Below are 20988 nucleotides of genomic sequence, written 5' to 3'. Positions count from 1 at the left end.
TTGGTTTCATTGCATATGTTTTAGAATGGACACTTTTGTCTACAAATGCAAATGACCAATTTGGTTTTCTTTCTTTTGTGGATCTGTGACCCAGTTTAACCTTTTAGCCTTCTGCAAAAGTGGGGGTGGAGACATTGGGAGCAGGTGACTGATGAGCACTGTCAGAATAGCCTGCCCACAATATACATATTACTTTAAAACACAAGTCTCCTCTTCTCTCCTCCCCCCCCCCCCCCCCCCCCCACTCCCTTCCAAATGAATGCAAATATTCTAGACATGCTGTTTGCTGATAGAGCTTCAGTCAGCATGAGCTTTGTTGATGGGTTAGCAGGCAAAGAACAGGGAGAAGTGCAGTCGACAGAGGAAATCCAGAAAGTGGATTCAAGGCTCTTAAGTTGGTAGAAGTTGAAGTCTCACTAAGAATTAAATCAAAAACTAAACCTCGGTAAGCATTGCTGGAGTATGTAAATGTTTTCTTTTACAAACTTTGCTGCTGAATTGAACTGAGCTGCAGGCCTTTGTTGTTGTTTGCCCGCATAGCTTTTGTGTGACGAGAGTGCTTCAATCCAAATGAAGGCTGGAGTATTTCTTTTTTTTTTAAAACACATTTGGGTTTCAACAGATTTAGAGCTAGGGCTGTATATCTAAACTTGAAATAGTATGTTCTGATGCAATTGCTGAATCATTTATTTCTGAATGTTGCAATATTCATTGAAGACAAAAATGTGTAATGTTTAAATGAGTTATTGTTTAACTCCGGTGCCAAATTTTGTCAAAAAATCCGAAGACCCTAGCTTGGTGTTTTAGAAAATATACCTTTCTATCATTTGGCTGGAAATTAAAAAAGGCTTAAGACCCAGTTGCTTTGAAATGGATATTGGTCTTTGTTTTAAATCAGCAATTTTGTTAAATTTTAAATATCTAAGATTTTCATAGATTAACTTCAATTTCAATTGTGTTTTATTGTACGAACGGTGTTGCTTTATTTAAAGATAATTAACCCAACATTAGGGTGGGATAAACAGTTCTTAAGTGTTGATGCCAAACAATTTTTTTTTGTTTTCTTCAAAACAAGTGGTGTTGGAACTACAGCATCGCTTAAAATTTAAACTATCCATATTTTTGTGGCATAATATCCTTTTTTAACTGTTTCCCCTCCCATTCCTCAATTTTCCAGATCTCATAATATGGTGGCAGTCGCTTAGTTTAAACTGGGAACTGTTTATTTTACAAGAGGAGACAGAAAATATGGCTCCTGTTTACTGTTCTTCCAGCCCTCTTGGTTGCTTAGTAATATGGATTGGTTTATCTTTTCACTGAGATAAATGCTGTTTTTAAATTATTTTTAAAAATTAGATCGTACAATTATTTATAAATTTTAAATATTTTCAGTAGGGAAGGAAACCTGTTTCAAAGTACATTTTAGAGTGACAAATGGGGATATTAAGCCATTTGCAGTGTAGTAGTAAGCATGTTTTGTGCTGAACAAGTTCTGCAGGATCTGGTTCCTTGTCAGTGAGCAGCTCAGTACCAATAGAGCCAAGCCTCCTGCTGGAAATCACATCCTGAGACCCTGATTGCAACAACCAGGACTAATGTGAGAAAAATATATCTAAATGTTCTGCAGTACTGCATGCGGCATATGATTACACCAGGGACTTCATGCGAATGTCAGATTTTACCCCAGGACATGAATTGACAGGACAAGGCGAGTGAACTATCTTCAGACCTCTCCTTCACAATCGAGACTGTTGGAGTTAAGCCACCTGCTCCAGATTGACCTTCAGATAAATTCAACAACAGGAGCAGCTCTTTTTACAGCTGTAAAGGTCACCAATGCATTACAATTTTATGCAGTTAGAACCATCTAAGCCACTGCAAATGACATGTCACATCAGCCAATTTATGGCCCATTAATGCATCTTGCAAACGACATGTTTATAAGAAACATCACTTTCCCTGTAGAAAGGAGGCACCAGCTGACCAAAACTTTTACTGAGTGGAACTTTCCAAAGAGTTCAAGATGTCATGTAGCCATCTGGTAACACTATTTCCTCTACATCAGAAGGTGTGGGTTTAAGTCCTGTTTATGGATTGGAATGCATAATAGAGGCTGATATTTCAGCGCAGTACTAAGTATTGTTGGAGAGCCTTTTGTTCATCATCTATTATCTCTGGGAAGAACGTTTGGTGACTGGGTCCTTTTTTTTTGTTTAGTGGAGTCTCTATGGTGGAGATGGATGTGTACTTTATGGAAGAATATAGAATATCCTGCACCATCTGGTGCCATTTCTGATATAGCTGCCTAACTCTCAGCCCATGGGTGGGCTTGGATGGTTTTGGAAAGGTGACTTGTTACGCACAAAGCTGCTTCATCCATCCCTCCTTTTTCTGGACCCTGGCTGATGTGAACTTCTGCACGTTGGGCAGGTATCTGTGTGGGAAAAGATAATGAGGCACCACTAAGGAATCTTGATATCCCCATTCCACCCAATCAAATGCCTTTTCTGCATCCAGGGAAAGAATCACTTCCAGTTCAGGTACTGAAGAAGGGGAGAGGACAACATTTAATAACACTTATATTGGCCAACAATTGCCGAGGCAGGACTCCACTATTGCGAGTAACTTGGCATCATAGCAAAATAGGTTGATACGATTCACATTCTGTAGGATTCATATCCTTCTTAAGCATCAGGGAAACAGAGGCCTGCGCAAGAGTAACAGGCAACGAACCCCGGGACAGGAGTCATTAAACAAAAATTAGGAGTGATTGTTCTGAAAACGCTTTTTAAAACTCAACGGGGAATCCATCAGGGCCAGCAGATTTACCAGCCTGCATAACCCAATACGTTTCCGAATTTCGTGCAGGTCCAAATGGGATTCCAACTCTTCCCACCTCTTCCTCTCCACCACTGGGATGGATAACCCATCCAAAAAATCCATCATGGCTGAACTCTCTGCCAGGGCTCCGATCTACAAAGACCCTGATAAAATGCTTCAAAAGCCCCATTGACCCTAAGTGGGGTGGAAACCAGACTTCCACTCGAGTCCCTTAGCTGCACAATCTCCTGGGAAGCTGCCTGGCGCCTCAGCTGATGAGTTGAAAGATGCCTGACCTTCACCCGTGTTCATAAAAGACACCCCTTGAATGTCGCAGCTGGCTCACTGCCTTACCTGTTGATAGTAATTCAAATTGTGTCTGCAGATGTTTCCTGCTTGCCAGCAACTCTGGGTTGGGGCAAATTAATACTGGCGGTTCACCTCGAGGGTGGCTGCCATCCACCTCGAGGGTGGCTGGCGTTCACTCCGCCATCGCAATCCTTTCCATATGCACTTTGTGGGAAATTATCTTCCCCTTGATAACACCTTGAGAGCATCCCACAAAGTAGAAGGCGAGATTTTAACATATTCCTCAATGGCAGTGGACACCTGTTCACAAAATCTTTCGTCCGCTAACAATGCCGTATCAAATCCCTATGGCGGACATTAGGAGGGACCAGGCTCTGATGCGAAATCCACATGGTTTGAAGTCACAATCGTCAAATCGTCTGCCCTCTCCTATCTATCACAAAGTCAGTATATGATTACACCTGGTGGGCATAGGAGAATAAAGATATATCTTTATCACCCAGGTGCAAAGAAATACTACGGATCTGACCCCCCCCCCCCCCCAAAAAAAACCCCATCTGCTCCATGAAAACCAGAAACGCCTTAGAGGCCCCTGAAGGAATTGGAGATATGGGCCTGGATCAATCCATCCTGGGATCCATGACAGTTTAAGTCATGCCCCAAGGATATCTGATGTGTGTCTAAATCGGGGATCGATGCTAGGAGCTTCTTAAAACTCCTTATCACCCCAGTTTGTAGCGGTAGACATTAATCAGGACCACCAAGGTGCCCGCCAGAGACCCATAAACCATAACATGCCATCCATTAGGATCCGCCAAGATCTTAGCGGCAGAAAGTGAACCCTTTTATTGACTGAAATTTCCATGTTCCAGATGCTACCATCAAAGCCTGAATTTAAAAACCTGTTCCAACCATCCCTTGCGTAACCTTGTCTGGTCTCTGACCCACAAATGAGTCTCTTGCAGAAACACCACATCTGCATTTCAACTTTTCAGGTGAGCAAATGCCCTTGGCTTTTTCAGAGAAAGTACAGCCGCCAGGCCTACTCATGATGGCCGCCAAACCCATTGGCAAGACTGAACCAAGAAAAAAACTGCAGTCACCGTCAGCAAACTATTCCTATCCCTTACCCTACTTCCCCACCTTCAAGCAAACCCAAATATACAGACTAACAGCAAGGCGAGCAAAAAACCTGACCCCCCAACCAGAACAAAAACTCTTAAGCTCCTGATCAAGAACAAAATTAATATAATGAGCTGCAATCACCCCACCGCACTACTCCCATTAGCTAACTTTTCAGCTGGCAGGTGGCTCATCCCCAGAGCAAAGAAAAGTACTCACAGAAAAAGGATACAAAATATAAAAAACACTTGAAACATAGTACTCCATCAGGAAGCTGTATATTTTCACAACAGTTATACAAAATAGACCATAGCACCCCATAGAATTCAACCCCCACCCAGGGCCAACTTACAAAACCTTCAACCAACACAGGAACAAAGAAATGCAAGCATGAGCATGAACAAGGAACCCCAACAGCTCCCCATATCTACATGCCCACCCCCAACTTTCAAAAGAGCCTCAAAAATCTCAGTCAGCCTCCACCCAGCCCATGCTTTTTTACAAAAGCATCCGCTTCTTCTGGCGCATCAAAAAAAATAGTCTTTCCCCCAAAATGTCGCTCTCAGCTGCGCCATGAACTCCATCTCAAATCAAACTCTTACTTTTTTTACAGGGCGGCTTTGGGTTATTTAACGCCGCCCGCTTCTTTGCGAGCCACATCTTGATCAAGCCTGATGGCATGGCCTTCCTACCTGTAATGGTGAGGATCCTTTGTCCACCTCAGACCTGCTCCTTTTCCTGAAAGCTGTGACATTTCACAATAACTACTCAGGGTGGTTCATTAGAATAGAGCTTCCGTTGAGTGTCTGATGTGTTTACTCCAGATCGGGAGGAGACGTGAGTCCACCCTCCGCACCATCTTCCCAAACACCTTTGCAAAATAGTGGCTTTTCTTGGGCCTTCCATCTCCTCTGATGAACCCACAACCTGGATATTCTGCCTCCTTAAATGATTCTCCAATTTGGCCTTCAGCCCTTCATTCGCCTCAGCCATCAGAGACATGTCTGCTTCCAATCAGGCAGTCACACACACACACACACAATTTACAGTGCAGAAGGAGGCCATTCGGCAGATCGAGCCTGCACCGGCTCTTGGAAAGAGCACCCTACCCAAGGTCAACACCTCCACCCTATCCCCATAACCCAGTAACCCCACCCAACACTAAGGGCAATTTTGGACATGAAGGGCAATTTATCATGGCCAATCCACCTAACCTGCACATCTTTGGACTGTGGGAGGAAACCGGAGCACCCGGAGGAAACCCACGCACACACTGGGAGGATGTGCAGACTCCGCACAGACAGTGACCCAAGCCGGAATCGAACCTGGGACCCTGGAGCTGTGAAGCATTTGTGCTATCCACAATGCTACCGTGCTGCCCATTAGCGGCAGTCCAGTCTCTATGCCTTGAAAGCGACACCTCCATGCCTTTTATCACAGCACCATGCATTTTTACCGATTCGTTGGTCTTCTCCAAGGCCAACTGAAGGGAGCCAGGGCCGCTTGTATTGACTTCTGGATGTCCTCTGACGCTACCCACCGTTGCTTTTCAAATTCTGCCGGTGAGCATCTCTGCTGTTAGTGGAGTGGCCGAATTCACAGAAACCGCTTTAGCCATTTCCTCCACTGATCATCCCCGAGAAGCCTCTGATTCAGTCAACGAATGTCTACTTTCAGTCTGTTTCCCCCTGGTCTTCCTGGGCATTTTCTCTTGTGGGCACCTTATTCCAATAAATGTGTGGGTTTTTAAACACTGACACCCCCAGAAACTGGACAAAAATGGCTAAAAGAATAGTACCATAGCGGCAGCCACCTCGTGCACATCTGCCCCTATATACCGCTACCAGAAGCCCTGCAATGGTCTCATTAACACAAAAAGTACCTTTTAAGTTCACAAGATAACTGTGGTCGAATACATTGGCTGTGAACCCAGGTTAGTGTCTGTAATTTTTTTCCTCCGATGAGTTTTTCCCAGATGAGAGTTTCCAAACGCCACACCCAAAAATGAGCTTTAATATCTTCTCATAATAATGCTTATCTTTAGCGGTTTGCCTTCCAAAATCTAGTCCAGGATTTACAAATTACTCTTTTAGCCCAAACTTCCACTATACTTTTAACAGTCCAGGATTTTACACCAGCCCCTTTTAGATTTCCTTTGCCTTAACAACTCTGACATCCATCACCGATTTCCATAGTTATTTCAACTCGCATTCCTCAGGCTGTAGTTAAAATCTCTCAAACCTAAAAATCACTTCAGATATCTTTCTGCCATCTCAGCCGCCATCTCAGCTGGGGGTGTCAGTGTTTAGGGGCTGGTTTAGCTCACTCGGCTAAATCGCTGGCTTTTAAAGCAGACCAAGCAGGCCAGGAGCACGGTTCGATTCCCGTACCAGCCTCCCCGGACAGGCGCCGGAATGTGGCGACTAGGGGCTTTTCACAGTAACTTCGTTGAAGTCTACTCGTGACAATAAGCGATTTTCATTTCATTTTCATTTCATTTCATTTCATTTCATTTCAGCTTGGTCTGTCTTAGCTGAACAGTGCTCCGTTCTAGTACCTTTAACCTCAGATTCCTTGGATTTATTGTTGTTAAGATGTTGTGGGCTACAGTGCTGCCGAATCTCCAACAAGCCCTCAATTTTTGCAGAAATGGTAGACTGGTACCTCATTCCTCTGCTGTAAAGTCAACTTCCTCTGATTTTTTTTTTGGTGCGCCTTCCTTCCACTGTCTAAATTACTAAGGCAGCATGATGGTTCCTGTGCAAATTGCAGTGTGTGACATAACAGGCTGTAAAATATTATCGTCATCAGAACCACAGGGCCTACCACTTAATCTTGAGAAGGCTCTGCAGAAATTGCACAAATCAGGGCTACTGGAGGCACGTTGGAAACAGAACCAGAGAGGATTAACAAAACCTTCAAGGCCTTCTACCAAGAGCTGTACACCTCAGATCCCCCAACGGGGAAGGCTGGGATGAACCGGTTCCTTGATGGACTGGACATACCAGTCGTGGGAGAGGGCAGAAAACGGGACCTGAAAGCACCACTAGCACTGGGAGAGATCATGGACAGCATTAGCTCCATGCAGACAGGGAAGGCCCCTGGACCGGACGGATTCCCGCTCCACATTACATGGACGTGCGGCTAGAGACGGGCAGGGCCCAGTGTCCCACATGGAGGTTGGACGGTGTCTTACTAGCTGACAAGGCCTTCAGCGAAAGGATAGCGTGGGCCATAGCAGAGTACACGGAGAACAACCAGACGGGGAGGTCTCACCCTCCACGTTTTGGGAAGCGCTAAGAGGGGAAATCATCGCTTACAAAGCGCAAAGAGATAGGGAGGGAAGGGTGGCTAGGCAGCAGCTGGTCGACTCCATACTGGAGGTAGACCGTAAATACTCCGAGGCCCCGACGGTAGAGCTCCTGGCGGAGAGGAAAGAGCTACAAAGGAACTTTGACCTGCTCTCCACCAGCAAAGCAGTGCACCAACTCCGCTAGGCGCGCGGGACCCTGTACGAACACGGAGACAAAGCCAGCCGCCTGTTGGCACACCAGCTGAGAAAGCCGGCAGCCACCAGAGAAATTGCACAAATCAGGGGTACCAGAGGCACATTGGAAACAGAACCAGAAAAGATAGCAAAACCTTCAAGGCCTTCTACCAAGAGCTGTACACCTCAGAGCCCCCAAGGTGAGGGTCTGGGATGCAACGGTTCCTTGATGGACTGGACATTCCAGTCGTCGGGGAGGGCAGAAAACGGGGCCTGGAAGCAGCATTAGCTCCATGCAGGCGGGGAAGACGCCGGGACCGGACGGATACCCGGTGGACTTCTACAAATAATTTGCGACAGCGCTGGCCCCGCATCTGCGGGAGATGTTCACAGACTCGCTAGCTAGGGGCACACTGCCACTCACGCTAGCACAGGCCTCAATCTCGCTGATACCTAAGAAAGACAAAGACACAACGGAATGTGGGTCATACAGCCCCATCTCACTGCTGAACTCCAGACGCCAAAATCCTAGCCAAAAGGCTAGAAGACTGTGTACCCGAGATGGTCCCGGTCCCGGCGTCTTCCCCGCCTGCATAGAGCTAATGCTGCTTCCAGGCCCCGTTTTCTGCCCTCCCCCACGACTGGAATGTCCAGTCAAATGTAGACAGCTTACCTCGAACATCAGGCACCTGCTGAACGTGATAATGACCCCCTCCGGGGAGAAAACACAAGAGGTGATGTCTCCCTGGACGCAGAAAAGGCCTTCGACAGAGTCGAATGGAAATACCTCATAGAGGTACTGGAGCGGTTCGGGCTTGGAACAGGATTCACCGCTTGGGTAAAGCTCCTATACAACGCTTCCATGGCGAGCGTACGAACCAACAATACCAACTCCCAATACTTCCAGCTGCACAGGGGCACTAGACAAGGATGCCCACTGTCCCCGCTGCTGTTCGCACTAGCAATTGAACCGCTAGCAATCGCGCTCAGGGCAAAATGCTAGGATCCCAAAGAAGGTCCTACAAAAAACAAAATCCAGTGGGGGGCTAGCCCTCCCAAACCTACAATTCTACCACTGGGCGGCAACAGCCGAGCGAGTAAGGGGATGGATCCAGGAGCCAGAGGCCGAGTGGGTGCGTACGGAGGAGGCCTCCTGCATGGGGACCTCTCTCCGGGCCCTCGCCACGGCAGCAGTCCCATCCCCACCCAAAAAACACTCCAGCAGCCCAGTGGTGACAGCCACCCTCCAATCCTGGAACCAACTGCGGCAGCAATTTGGCCTGACCAAAATGTCGGACAAGGCTCCCATCTGCAACAACCATAGGTTCACACCAGCACTGACTGACGCTACCTTCAAAAGCTGGAGGCAGGACGGGGGGACACTGACAGTCAGGGACCTATACACGGACGGCAGGGTCGCAACACTGGCCGAACTGACAGAGAAATTTCGGCTAGCCAGGGGGAACGAGCTCAAAAACTTCCTCCAAAAGGAGACAAGGATGTAGCCACAACCGCCACAACAAACACTACTGGAAGACCTACTGGACGCAAGTATCCTAGATAAAGGGAACTGTAGCGACATGTATGACCGACTGGTAGAAAGGGCCGACACCATACTGGACGCAATAGAAAGAAATGGGAGGATGACCTGGGGATTGAGATAGGGTGGGGACTCTGGAGCGAAGCACTGCATAGGGTCAACTGAAAATGAAAAAATGAAAATCGCTTATTGTCACGAGTAGGCTTAAATGAAGTTACTGTGAAAAGCCCCTAGTCGCCACATTCCAGCGCCTGTCCGGGAAGGCTGGTACGGGAATCGAACCGTGCTGCTGGCCTGCTTGGTCTGCTTTAAAAGCCAGCGATTTAGCCTGGTGAGCTAAACCAGCCCCTAGCCAGCAGTGCCATCTGGGCACCCTTGCAGCACCTCCGACTGCCTGCGAAAACCCCGACTCGGTTCCACCTGTTCCACGTTTGTGGAAACCAGTGCCAAATGGCGCCCGGCTGGGATCTCTGAGGAACTCCACCGCCACGTGCGCAAGGCTCAGCCTGATGCAACTAAAAGTGGTACATAGAGCCCACTTAACAAGAAACCGTATGAGTACGTTCTTCCCAGAGGTGGAGGACAGATGTGAACGGTGCCAAAGAGGCCCGGCCAACCACGCCCACATGTTCTGGTCTTGCCCCAGACTTGTGGAGTACTGGACAGCCTTCTTCGAGGCAATGTCCAAAGTGGTGAGGGTGGAGCCATGCCCGATAGTGGCGGTCTTCGGGGTTTCAGACCAGCCAGATCTATTCCTGGGGAGGAGGGCGGACTCCCTTGCCTTTGCCTCCCTGATCGCCCGCCGTAGAATCCTGTTTGGCTGGCAATCAGCAGCACCACCCAGAGCTGCAGACTGGCTGTCCGACCTCTCGGAATCTCTCCAAATGGAGAAAATCAAATTGGTCAGACGGCTTCCACAGAACGTTGGAGCCATTCATGCAACTGTTCCTGGACCGGTTTGTGGCCAACGAACAAGAGGAAGAATAGCCGCGTGGCCAAGAATCGGGGGAAAATGGACGGGAATCGGGGGAAGGTAGCCGGGTGGGAGGGCTACGGGTTCGTTATGGGGGTTTGTTCTCATGGTTTTATGCTTATTTCTTTTTCTTAATTTATTATTTTTGTATTGGAGGGGAGGGGTTACTGTTTTTCTCTGTTGTGATAAAATTTGTTGTTGAAAACTTGAATAAAAATTATTTTTAAAAAAAAGAGAAGGCTCTGCAGAATTAGAAATTGCAGCGATGTTACAATGGCATCAGGAGGAAATACCTTCTGCCGTTGGTGGCTGTATTTGAGGTTTCGGAGCAGCTGGAGCTCATGGAGAGGAGGAAGGCCAATGTTGTGGCCTTCACCTCTATGATTGCACGGTGGCGAATTTTGCTGGAGTGGCACTCGCATTGCCACTGGTGGTAGCGGCTTGGTTGGGCGACCTGTACGACTTCCTGTGGTTAGAGAAGATACAGTATGAGTTAAGCGGCTCAGCAGGGGGAGTTTGAGAAAAGGTGAAGGGTGTTTATGACTGTTTGAGGAGCTGTTCATCGCAGGGGAGGGGGGTTTGGGGGGGGCGGGGGGGGGGGGGGGGGGGTGAAAAAGGAGGAAAACCTGTACAGGCTGTATAGTTGATGGTTGGGAAATACGTTTCCCAGGGTGTTAATTTGCTGTAACCTGTTTTGATGCATGTTTGTACTAAAATGCATTTTTCTAAAAAGGAGGGAATACCTTCTAACGGTAAGGTACAAGGATACTGTGCTATTGTTTCCCAAAGTATATGTTACTGATAAGTAACTATGTATGGGGAAAATTTTAAATTGTCTGTTTTGTGGTGTTACTATATCATCACATTCCAAACCACCCCGTATTTTGTGGCATATTTCCTCTTGTGAAACAGCTATAAAGGAGGAGGTTGCCTTCTCTCTCTTGGTGTTCTCTTGATGGTTGTAATGGCTTATCCTAAAAGTCCACAAAATGAATTCAGACTTTGGAAGAACTGTGCAATAGGTACCTGTGCTCAGTATAAATCTCTGACATATTTATCTATTGTAATGCAGCAAGCATGTAATTTCTGATATTTTTCATTTCATTTTTTTGGACTGTATTCCAGACGGTACATCGTCAACAGGGAGTCAATTCACTGCCACACAGTTTTATTAACATTGAGCCTTGTATGATTTCTTGGCACATTTTGCAGTTCAACCTTTAAGATGTATTTATCACTATTTTTCTTCACATATTACCATATGTGATACAATATTACCATCCTCCTTGAGGACTAGCTGCAAAATAGGTTGGTGGTTGCTTGTGCCTGTTCCGCACAAGGAGCCGTGGATATGAATTGGTAGCACTGACTTTCTAAGGGAAACAGGATTAGCCTCATTGCTTCTGGCTTGACCCCAGCAGCAATTCTGCAAGGTCAACTCATACTTTTTTTTCTTGGCAAATTGGTAGATATTTGCAGCTGAACTGGATAGTGGATTGGCTTGAGTTTATTCCTGTCACTTTTTTAAGCATTTTATCAATCAGAAGGAAAAAATACTATGTTATTGCTCCCAAATTGCTGTTGCTAGCTTGATGCAATAAAATTGTTTTTTAATTTGGTCAATCTGCTTTCTAAAAAATGCACTCTTAAATGTATTGCTTATAGTGTTCCATGAGCTTAAAGGCAGTCAATATATCCTTATTTCAGTAACAAGGGGCGGGGTGGGCAGCTATGCCGAGAAAATCATAAAGGTTATTGACGTAGTACAACAACTGGTATAAAACATACTTAAAACTTGTATATTAAACAGGGAATATGCAGTATTTACAAATCATAATTTACATATCGACATGAAAGTGAGAATAACGTACAGGGTTTTACAAAATTTTAAATCTTTTTTCATAATATGTTTATCACAAGTATTTTTGGAAAGCTATTTTGCTACATAAGCCATATTAAGAATACTAGGGGTTTAGACCATCCCCTAGATATATTCCATATTTAAAAGACAAGCTAACGTCGATGGGTGCATGTTTGCCATGTGAGCCTCAAAATAATTGTGTGGTTTGAAATACACATTCGCTATTTATAATATACATTTTGAATTGAGATTGTCTTTTTAAGGATGTTGATGTTTATGTGCAATCATAAGTATAAATTTGTTGTAGGTTTTAGGATCTTCTGGATTGGTATCAGTTTTGTTTTGCGTTGCTAAGTCGATTCTCTTTCTCTTCCCCCCCCCCCCCCCCCCCCCCCCTCTCAAGGTACATAAGCATCAGATAATTGAGCAAGAATTACAAAACTGTGACTTTTCAAATAATAATGAGGTCAAGTTTGAGTTTTTCTGAAATGTGACCAGAACCTCAATTTAATTACATCTTTGCAATCTTTAATGTTTTAGGTTTCATGTGGTGGCGAGGACAGAAACCCCAATATTTAATTTAAATTTTATTTTACAAGACTTGTGAGGAAAGGATACCTCATTGCAGGAGTAATTACGTGAAGAAAAGGGATATAGTATATTAAAACAAACTTTATCACTAACAGTATTAAAAAATTTAAATATTTTTGAGCTTTTTCAAATATTTTTACATAATTTACATTACACATTTAACAATCACTCCCTCAACTCAAAAACAATTCATCAACTAACTAACTACCTCCAGAACCTTCAGTTTTAGGCACGACCAAAACATGTGTACATGATTGGCTGGCCCCCTCCTCCTTTCACAAATGTCCTCAACCCCTTCAAACAGGCGACTGATTCTCGACCTCATCAAATGTGTTCTGTGAACTACCTTCAATTGTATTAGTGCCAAGCTCGCGCAGAAGGTTGATGCATTTACCCTCCGTAAAATTTCACACCACAGCTCTTCCTCCTCCCATTTGGCTTTCCTTCTATCCTGCTTCCATAATTTTCCCATAAATAAATAAACAAAATTAAAATATCTTTAATATCACACCAGAAAATAACTTGCAATTAAATTTAAACAATGGTACTCAATTCAGTGAATAGAGTACCCTTAACTGCTATCTTTATTCCCTCTTAAGCAACAAGAAAAAAACCATCTCCATTCTTTATCCACTAAAGGGAAGGTAAAGTCGCCATTGTTCCAGTTGACCATAGGCTGCCCCTATGCTCCCCTTTTGAGGGGGAGAGCTAACTGGTGGTTATTTAACCTGAGGATCACCACACCTCGAGCGAGGGGCAAGATTGAGAAGGCGGACCTTCATGAATAACCCCAGTACAGGAATTGAACCTGTATTGCTGGCCACGCTCTGCATCACGAACCAGCTGTCCAGCCAACTGAGTTAAACTGGCCCCGCTCTAAATCCACTATTAAATCATTGACACTCAGGAATACCTACTCTACAGAGATGTTCTTTGACAAAGAAAGATCTTTTGACACAGCTTTAAAGAAAAATCTGACTCCTATCAGACCCACGCATTATTAAAAATTCATTTTGGCACGGCCTGAATATTTAATGAGGGGGGGATCTTGCAGCGGGGAGTCCCGCTAATAGTTTTGAACTTTATTATAATTCGTTTAAGTGAGGTTTCCTTGTGACATCGCCGGCGAGGGACGGGGAAAATCGGTAAATGCAATTTCTCCAGAGAGAATAGAGTTTCCTGGTTCTATCCAGAGTTTCTGCTCGCATTGTTGTTCTCTCTGACTGCAATCAAGAGCTGAAAATCACTGCTGCCCCCCATTGTTTTTGTGAATTTCTAATAAATGTGTTAGATCAGCGTTTCCCAAACCTTTCCAGCTGTGGAACCCTTTTGACTCCCAAGTGTACAGAAGGAACCCCCGAGAAACATTCTTATATTGAAGAATTAAACCACAAAAAATGATTGTCATTGTACAACAGGTACAAACATATAAAAAAAACAACTTTAAAAATGTTTCTATGTTTTGTATGTATATGTTTATTATAATCAAGTTTGTTATCCAACAAATACTTCCACGTCATACCTTTATTTTTTTTTAGAAAATATTTTATTGAGTGAGCCATTTATAATTATAACATTTTAAACAACCCAGAAATCCAACACATGCAAAAACCCCATAATAACACACCCAACTACCCCCCAACCCTAAACCCTAACTCGCCATTCAATAGATTCCCTGTCCTTACTCGTCACTTACATGCCCCCCCGGGTGACGGTCAATTCTCCTTTAAGAAGTCGATGAACGGCTGCCACCTCCAAGCGAATCCCTGTAATGGACCCCTTAAGGCAGATTTAATTTTATCCAGCCTAAGAAACCCTGCCATGTCACTGACCCAAACCCCCAACTTTGGAGGCTCAGAGTCCCTCCATACCAGCAAAATCTGTCTCCGGCCCACCAGGGAGTCAAAGGCCAAAACATTTGGCCTCTATCCCCCCCCCCCCCTGGGCTCCCGGATCATCCGACACTCCAAATATTGCCATCTCTGGACTCGGAGTCACCCTCCCTTCCAGGACCTCTGACATGACATCTGAAAATCTCTGCCAAACTTCCCTCAGCCCAAAACATGTGTACATGATTCGCAGGACCTTCCTCACAGGGCTCACATCTGTCCTCCACCTCCTCAAAAAACCTACTTATCCGGGCCGCAGTCATATGACCCCTGTGGACCACCTTGAACTGGATAAGGCTAAGCCTGGCACACGATGAGGATGCATTGACTCTCCTCAGGGCCTGTTCCCATAACGCAACTTCAAACTCTCCTCCCAGCTCTTCCTCCCACTTCCTCTTCACCTACCTAATAGGGACCCCTTCGCACTCCATCAGTTTCTTGTATATCTCCAAGACCCTCCCCTCCCAAACCCCTGTTTTAGTCATCACCTTATCCTGTAGTCCCCTTAGTGGGAGGCGAGGAAAGCTTCGGACCTGCCTCTGAACAAAATCCCGTATCCGCTGGTACCGTAACCCATACCCCTCTGGTGTTGCTCGTTATGCTCTTCTTAATTTGCTCTGTTTTAATTATGCTTGCTCAAGAGTCGCCAGGTATCTTTTCGATACCGCCACAAGGTTTAAAACCGAATACTGATCAAAGACTCGATACACCAGTTAGTAAGTTTGAAATCAATGCACATTTATTTACACACACAGTCAATTATACACATGCACAAACTCTACTCAGTAAACTACTACTAAAAGACTATACTTAGCTTTGGGTGCCCACTCAGTCAGAGGAACAATGGTCGTTTTCCGGTTCTGAGGCTGCTGGCATCGAACTGGTATAGAATAGTAGCTAGGAGCGCCTATCTCTTAGCGTGCGTTGACTTTAGACTTACTTGGCTGGTGCTTGGCGGGTCTCGTCGCTGAGAGCCAAGGCCAAGATGAAGGTGAAGAAGAAGTGAGCGATCTGTCTTGGGGGGGCTCCTCTTTATACCCCAAAGGGGCTTCGCGCCTTTTTGGGCGGGCCTTGAACTTGGCCCCAATTAATTGGACCATGTCCTAATTGTTTGTATTGATTTTCTCCAATGAAGGGGTCGTTGCTTGATCACTGGGCGGGCCCTAGGTGACCGGTGGCCTGCCTTTGTTTTAGTCTCCACTGGCGCCGGGGAGTCTGCCCTGGTACCGATTGCTTAAATGATTCTCTTTTGTCCCCGGAAATAGCTCATTACTATGCCAATGGCTTGTAGTATCGGTTTTGTCTGGGAGCTGCAAACTCCAATCCACAGGCAAACCTTGCACCTGCTTGTTTTCTTAGCACGGTCCAATTTACCCTTTACTCTTTGCAAGTGTCCATTTTGAAATCGGGACGTGGTCACCCCAGGTGGCTACACTGGCAACTCAAACTCTTCCTCTAGCCCCTCCACCTCGGGAAACCCCCCTCAATGAAGAGATATCTAAATCTCTCTATCTCACCTCTTGAAGCCCCCGTTCAGCACCCCCGGAGCGAACCGGTGATTGTCACAGATGGGTGACCTTCATCCTCGGGGCTTTCCCGGCCCATATAAAACCCGAGATCGCCGCATTCATCTTCCAAAAAATGCCTTGGGGATGAAGATTAGAAGACACTGAAATACGAAACAGCAATCTCGGGAGGACTGACATTTTCACAGTCTGTACCCTTCCTGCCAGTGACAGCGGGAGCACGTCCCACCTACGGAAGTCCCCTTTCATTTGCTCAATCAACCTGCCCAGATTTAGTTTATGAAGCTGACCCAGTCCCTTGCCACTTGAATCCCCAGGTGCCTAAAACTCCCTCCCCCACTTTGAATGGCATCTCCCTCAGTCTCCTCTCCAGCCCCCTTGCCTGGATCGGAAAACCCTCACTCTTGCCCATATTCAGTTTATCACCTGAGGTCTGACCAAATTCCTCCAGTGTCCCCATAATTCCTGCAATTTCCCCAATATACAAGGAACTGAGGGAAGGGGTCCCAATTGGGTAGGTCTGTTATATAAAGGAGCAAATCGTCCGCATAGAGTGAGACGCTATGTTCCACCCCTGCCTCCCCCCTCCCCTCACTATCCTCTGCCAAATGTTCGATGCTCTCAGCGCCATTGCCAAAGGCTCTGTGGCCAGAGCAAACAGTAGTACGGATAGTGGACACCCCTGTCTCATCTCCCTGCACAGATTAAAATATTCTGATCGAACCCGGTTTGTCCTTCCATTCGCCACCGGTGCCTGATCCAGCAACCGGACCCAATCCACAAATCCCTGTCTGAACCCAAACCTTCCATACTTCCACTCCACCCGATCAAAGGCCTTTTCTGCATCCATGGCCACCACCACTTCGACCTCGTGCCCCTCCACGGGCATCATTATTACATTTAGGAACCGTTTAATGTGGGACATCAAATGTCATCCCTTAACAAATCCCATCTGGTCCTCCCCTATTACCCCTGGAACACATTCCTCTATGCGTGTGGCCAGGATCTTTGCCAGCAATTTCGTCTCCACATTTAACAGGGAGATTGGCCAATACGAGCCACAGCTCTCAGGATCCTTATCCTGCTTCAAAATAAGGGAAATCGATGTCAGCGATAAAGTTGGGGGGAGCACTCCCAGCTCCTTTGACTCATTAAAAGCCTTTACCAGAGCTGCCCCAACAGCCCGGAAAACTTTTTTTATAAAACTCAACTGGGTTACTGTCTGGTCCTGGGGCTTTACCCAATTGCATCGCCCCCAACCCGTCTGTAACCTCTTTGAGCCCAATTGGGGCTCCAAATCCTCCACCAACTCCTCATCTGTCCTCGGCAACTCCAGCCCCCCCAAAAATCGCTTCATACCCTCCTCCAATTTATACAATTTACAATAAAACTCTTGAAACACGTCGTTCACCCCCCCCCCCCCCCCCCCCGTATCTCTTACTTTTCCAATCTCTCTCGCCGCCTCCTGTTTCTTCAACTGGTGCGCTAACATCCTGCTGGCTTTTTCCCCATATTCATATGCCTTGTCCTCCTCCGCTATCCCTCCGCCTTACCTGTGGACAGGAGCCCAAATTCCAGCTGCTGTCTCTGACGCTCCTTCAAAAGCCCGTCATCAGGAGCATCCGTAGACCACCTGTCAACCTGTTAAAATTTTGCATACCAGTCTGTCGAACTCTGCCCGCTCGGCCTTCTCCTTATGGGCCCAAATTGAGATAAATTCCCTCCTAATAACCAACTTCAGCGCCTCACAAACCACCCCTGCCGCAGCCTCATCCTTGTCATTGATCCCTATATATCCCCGAATAGCCTCCCTCACCGGTTCACGTGTCTCCTCTTCCGCTAGCAGCCCCACATCCAACCTCCATTGCGGGCGCTGGACCTTTCCTTTGTTAACTTGCAGGTCTACCCAGTGTGGGGCGTGGTCTGTCACCACTATTGCAGAGTATTCAGCATCTACCACCCCAGCCAGCAGCGCTTTGTCCATGACGGAGATGCCTATCCAGAAATACACCTTATGCACATGGGAGTAGAATGAAAACTCCTTGCTCCTCGGCGTCTCAAATCCCCCCCCCCCCCGCGCTCCATGAACCTCCAAAGCTCCTTTGCCATAGCTGATACCTTCCCAGATCTGGAACTCGACCTATCCAGCCTTGGCTCCAGGACCGTATTGAAATCTCTCCCCATAATCAGTCGATGTGAGTCCAGATCCGGAATTTTCCCCAGTACCCGTCTAACAAACTCGTCATCCCAGTTCGGGGCACATATATTTACCAATACCACCGCCCTCGGCAGCTACCGTCACGAACCACCCTCTTCCTCCGCTTTGAAAGTCCTCTCCCCGTCAGCAGTATACTCCCCACCCCCATACCCTGCCCAACCCCCCCCACTTCCACTCCCCCTCACGCCCCCCTCCCCATATTGAACTTCAGCTCACCCCCCACTTTGCTTCCGTGAACTTGCCTGCTCAGCTAGCTTGGCAGCCCCCGCCCTTGGCGCCTAGCATGCTTACCCCCACTGATTCCCCTCCCCCCGCTCTTAGTGCAAACAGTCAAAACAAAGGCAAGACGTAAAAACAAACAAACAATCCCTCCCAAGATCCGAACACAATGGCCCACCCATCATCCCTTAACACAGTACAGTGTACCGGCCTAACTCCAAACGGAACAAAAAACCCCAAAAGTTATCCAAACAACATAAACCCAAAGTTTTTCACAATGTAATTCAGTTCTCAATCAAAGTTCATCCTTCTCCTGCCAATCCATTCTCCTTCATAAAGTCCGCTGTCTCCTCCGCCGAGCTAAAGTACAATTCTCAGCCCCCATAGGGTCCCCACAGGTCACCATAGGAGGGCCGGGTACAGTAGCCCAAACTTTACGCCCTTCTTGTACAGGGCCGACTTTACCTTATTAAAGCTTGCCCTCCTCGCGAGCTCTGCTTCCAGGTCCTGGTACACTCGAATCTCCACATCTTCCCAAGTGCCTTGCCTCGTCTGCCTGACCCACCTCATGATGTGTTCCTTGTACAGGAACTGATGCAATTGCGCCACCATCGCCCTCGACAGCTCACCCCCTTGGGGTTTGCGCATCAGTGCCCTGTGGGCCCAATCCACCTCCAAAGGCCAGTCGAACACACCTTCCCCAAGTAGTTTCTCCAGCATTTTCCCAACGTACGCACCTGCGTCCGATCCTTCGATCCCCTCTGGCAGACCCACAATCCGGATGTTCTGCCTCTGAGTACAGTTCTCCAGGTCTTTCACTTTCTCCATCAGTCGCTTCTGCTGGTCTCGCACCAGCCCAATCCTTGCTGCCATTGAGGTGGACTGTTCCCCCTGCTCCTCCAGCCTCTGTATCACCTGCTGCTGGGCCTCCAGTCTCATCTCCCCACGGTCAACCACCGCTTTGATCGAGTCCACCGCCTGAGCCAGGTCCTTCCGCAGATGGGTGAACTTCTCATTCAGGAAGCTCACCAACTGGTCCACCGACCACTTTCGCTCGCCTCAACCAACTGGTTTGCTTTTTTCCGGGCGTTTCCGGACCGCAGCTCCATAAACTAGGGGTCACTCTCTTCTGCTCTCACTCCTACACCTTTTTCTCACAAAATTCCTGTGACAAACCGACGTAAAGGCCACAAACATACCACCATGAGCGGGAGCTGCCAAATATGCCAAAAAAGTTACCTTTTTATTCTTTTTAATAAGAGCACTCAGTCACACTGACACTCTCACCCTCAGCCACCCGCTTCTCACCCCCAGCCCTGGCTCCTTGGGGGCCACACCAGCAACGGTTCCACGGAATCCAGTTTCAGGACCTCTGTGCTAAATAATACGAGGTTCTCTGAAGCTTAGCCAAAACATGGAGCAAACTCCACTGTTGTTTTGTAAATTATATTGCGATCTTTTATTTCCACCTTGAAAAAGGGCATCAGTTTACGTTTATTTTGAAAGACACCACCTCAGTCGGTGCAGCACTCCCTCAGTAAAGCCGGCCTGATTTGTGTTTTCAAGTCCTTGGAATAAGAGTTTGAACCCATGACTTTCCAACAGGGAGGTAAGAGTACCACCATTGAGCTCAGGCTGGCATTAATTGCCTTTGCATATAAATTTCACAAGGGTGGATAGAGAAGAGGATAATCTTAATAGGCAATGTGATGGTTGCTCTGGTTTGTTTTGAAGGAGACATTTATTATACATCAGTATTGTTGTGTTTAATATGGCAATCTTTTTACGTTTCTCTAATTCTCAGTCTCAATTCCAAAGAGTATTCCTGCTACTCCATCAACCCCTTCCAGATTGACTAAACGCACGATGCAATCACCACAGAAATCTGATGAGTTGCCAAATCAGAAAAGTCGGAAAAGCATACAAAGCAAAAGATCTGGGAAATCTACTTCAAAAAAGAGTGTTCCGTCGCAAATTAATTCATCACTTAAATCTGATTCCACCTCTGATCCATCCAAACCAACGAAAAGAGGAGCAAAGCCTGGAGTCAAGGTTTGTTCCAAGAGTTTTAGCTACATAATTGAAATGTTTCTAAATCTAGTGCTGAATATTTTGTATATTTTTTTTAGTGATACTTTATCAATTTTATTTAACGGAAATGTTGTGTATGGATTGTAATTTCTAATTTATCTTCAATGATCTCCTGTTTTAAAGAGTGTTTTTTTTTTTTGTTACTTAATAGAGTTAAATTTGTATTTGAACCAATTGATATTCCTGTTACGAAAAATTGTTAATTTCCATGTAACTATAATATATTTTAAAAAGTGGGGGACACAATGTTAATGAGTTATGTGGCCCATTAAGTATAGAACAGCTCAACTGACTTTACGACAGAGACTTGTATTTTACATAGAACCTTTAATGTAATAAAAC

The 20988-nt window shown here is 46.3% G+C and overlaps 1 protein-coding gene across 5 annotated transcripts in view; it reads left to right on the top strand.

The window, feature by feature from the left end:
• Window positions 1–20988, top strand: part of scml2 (Scm polycomb group protein like 2) — a 322665-nt gene that overhangs the window by 246537 nt on the left and 55140 nt on the right. For all 5 annotated transcript variants that reach the window (XM_038802541.1, XM_038802540.1, XM_038802539.1 and 2 more), the window contains one exon: window positions 20360–20607. In XM_038802541.1, coding sequence (XP_038658469.1) covers window positions 20360–20607 — 248 coding nt within the window. The remainder of the gene's footprint in view (window positions 1–20359; window positions 20608–20988) is intronic.

The sequence above is a fragment of the Scyliorhinus canicula genome, chromosome 7 (assembly GCF_902713615.1).
Source record: "Scyliorhinus canicula chromosome 7, sScyCan1.1, whole genome shotgun sequence".
Classification (NCBI taxonomy): domain Eukaryota; kingdom Metazoa; phylum Chordata; class Chondrichthyes; order Carcharhiniformes; family Scyliorhinidae; genus Scyliorhinus; species Scyliorhinus canicula.
Note: the sequence above shows the minus strand (reverse complement) of the source record. Positions and strands in the feature narration are given on the sequence as shown.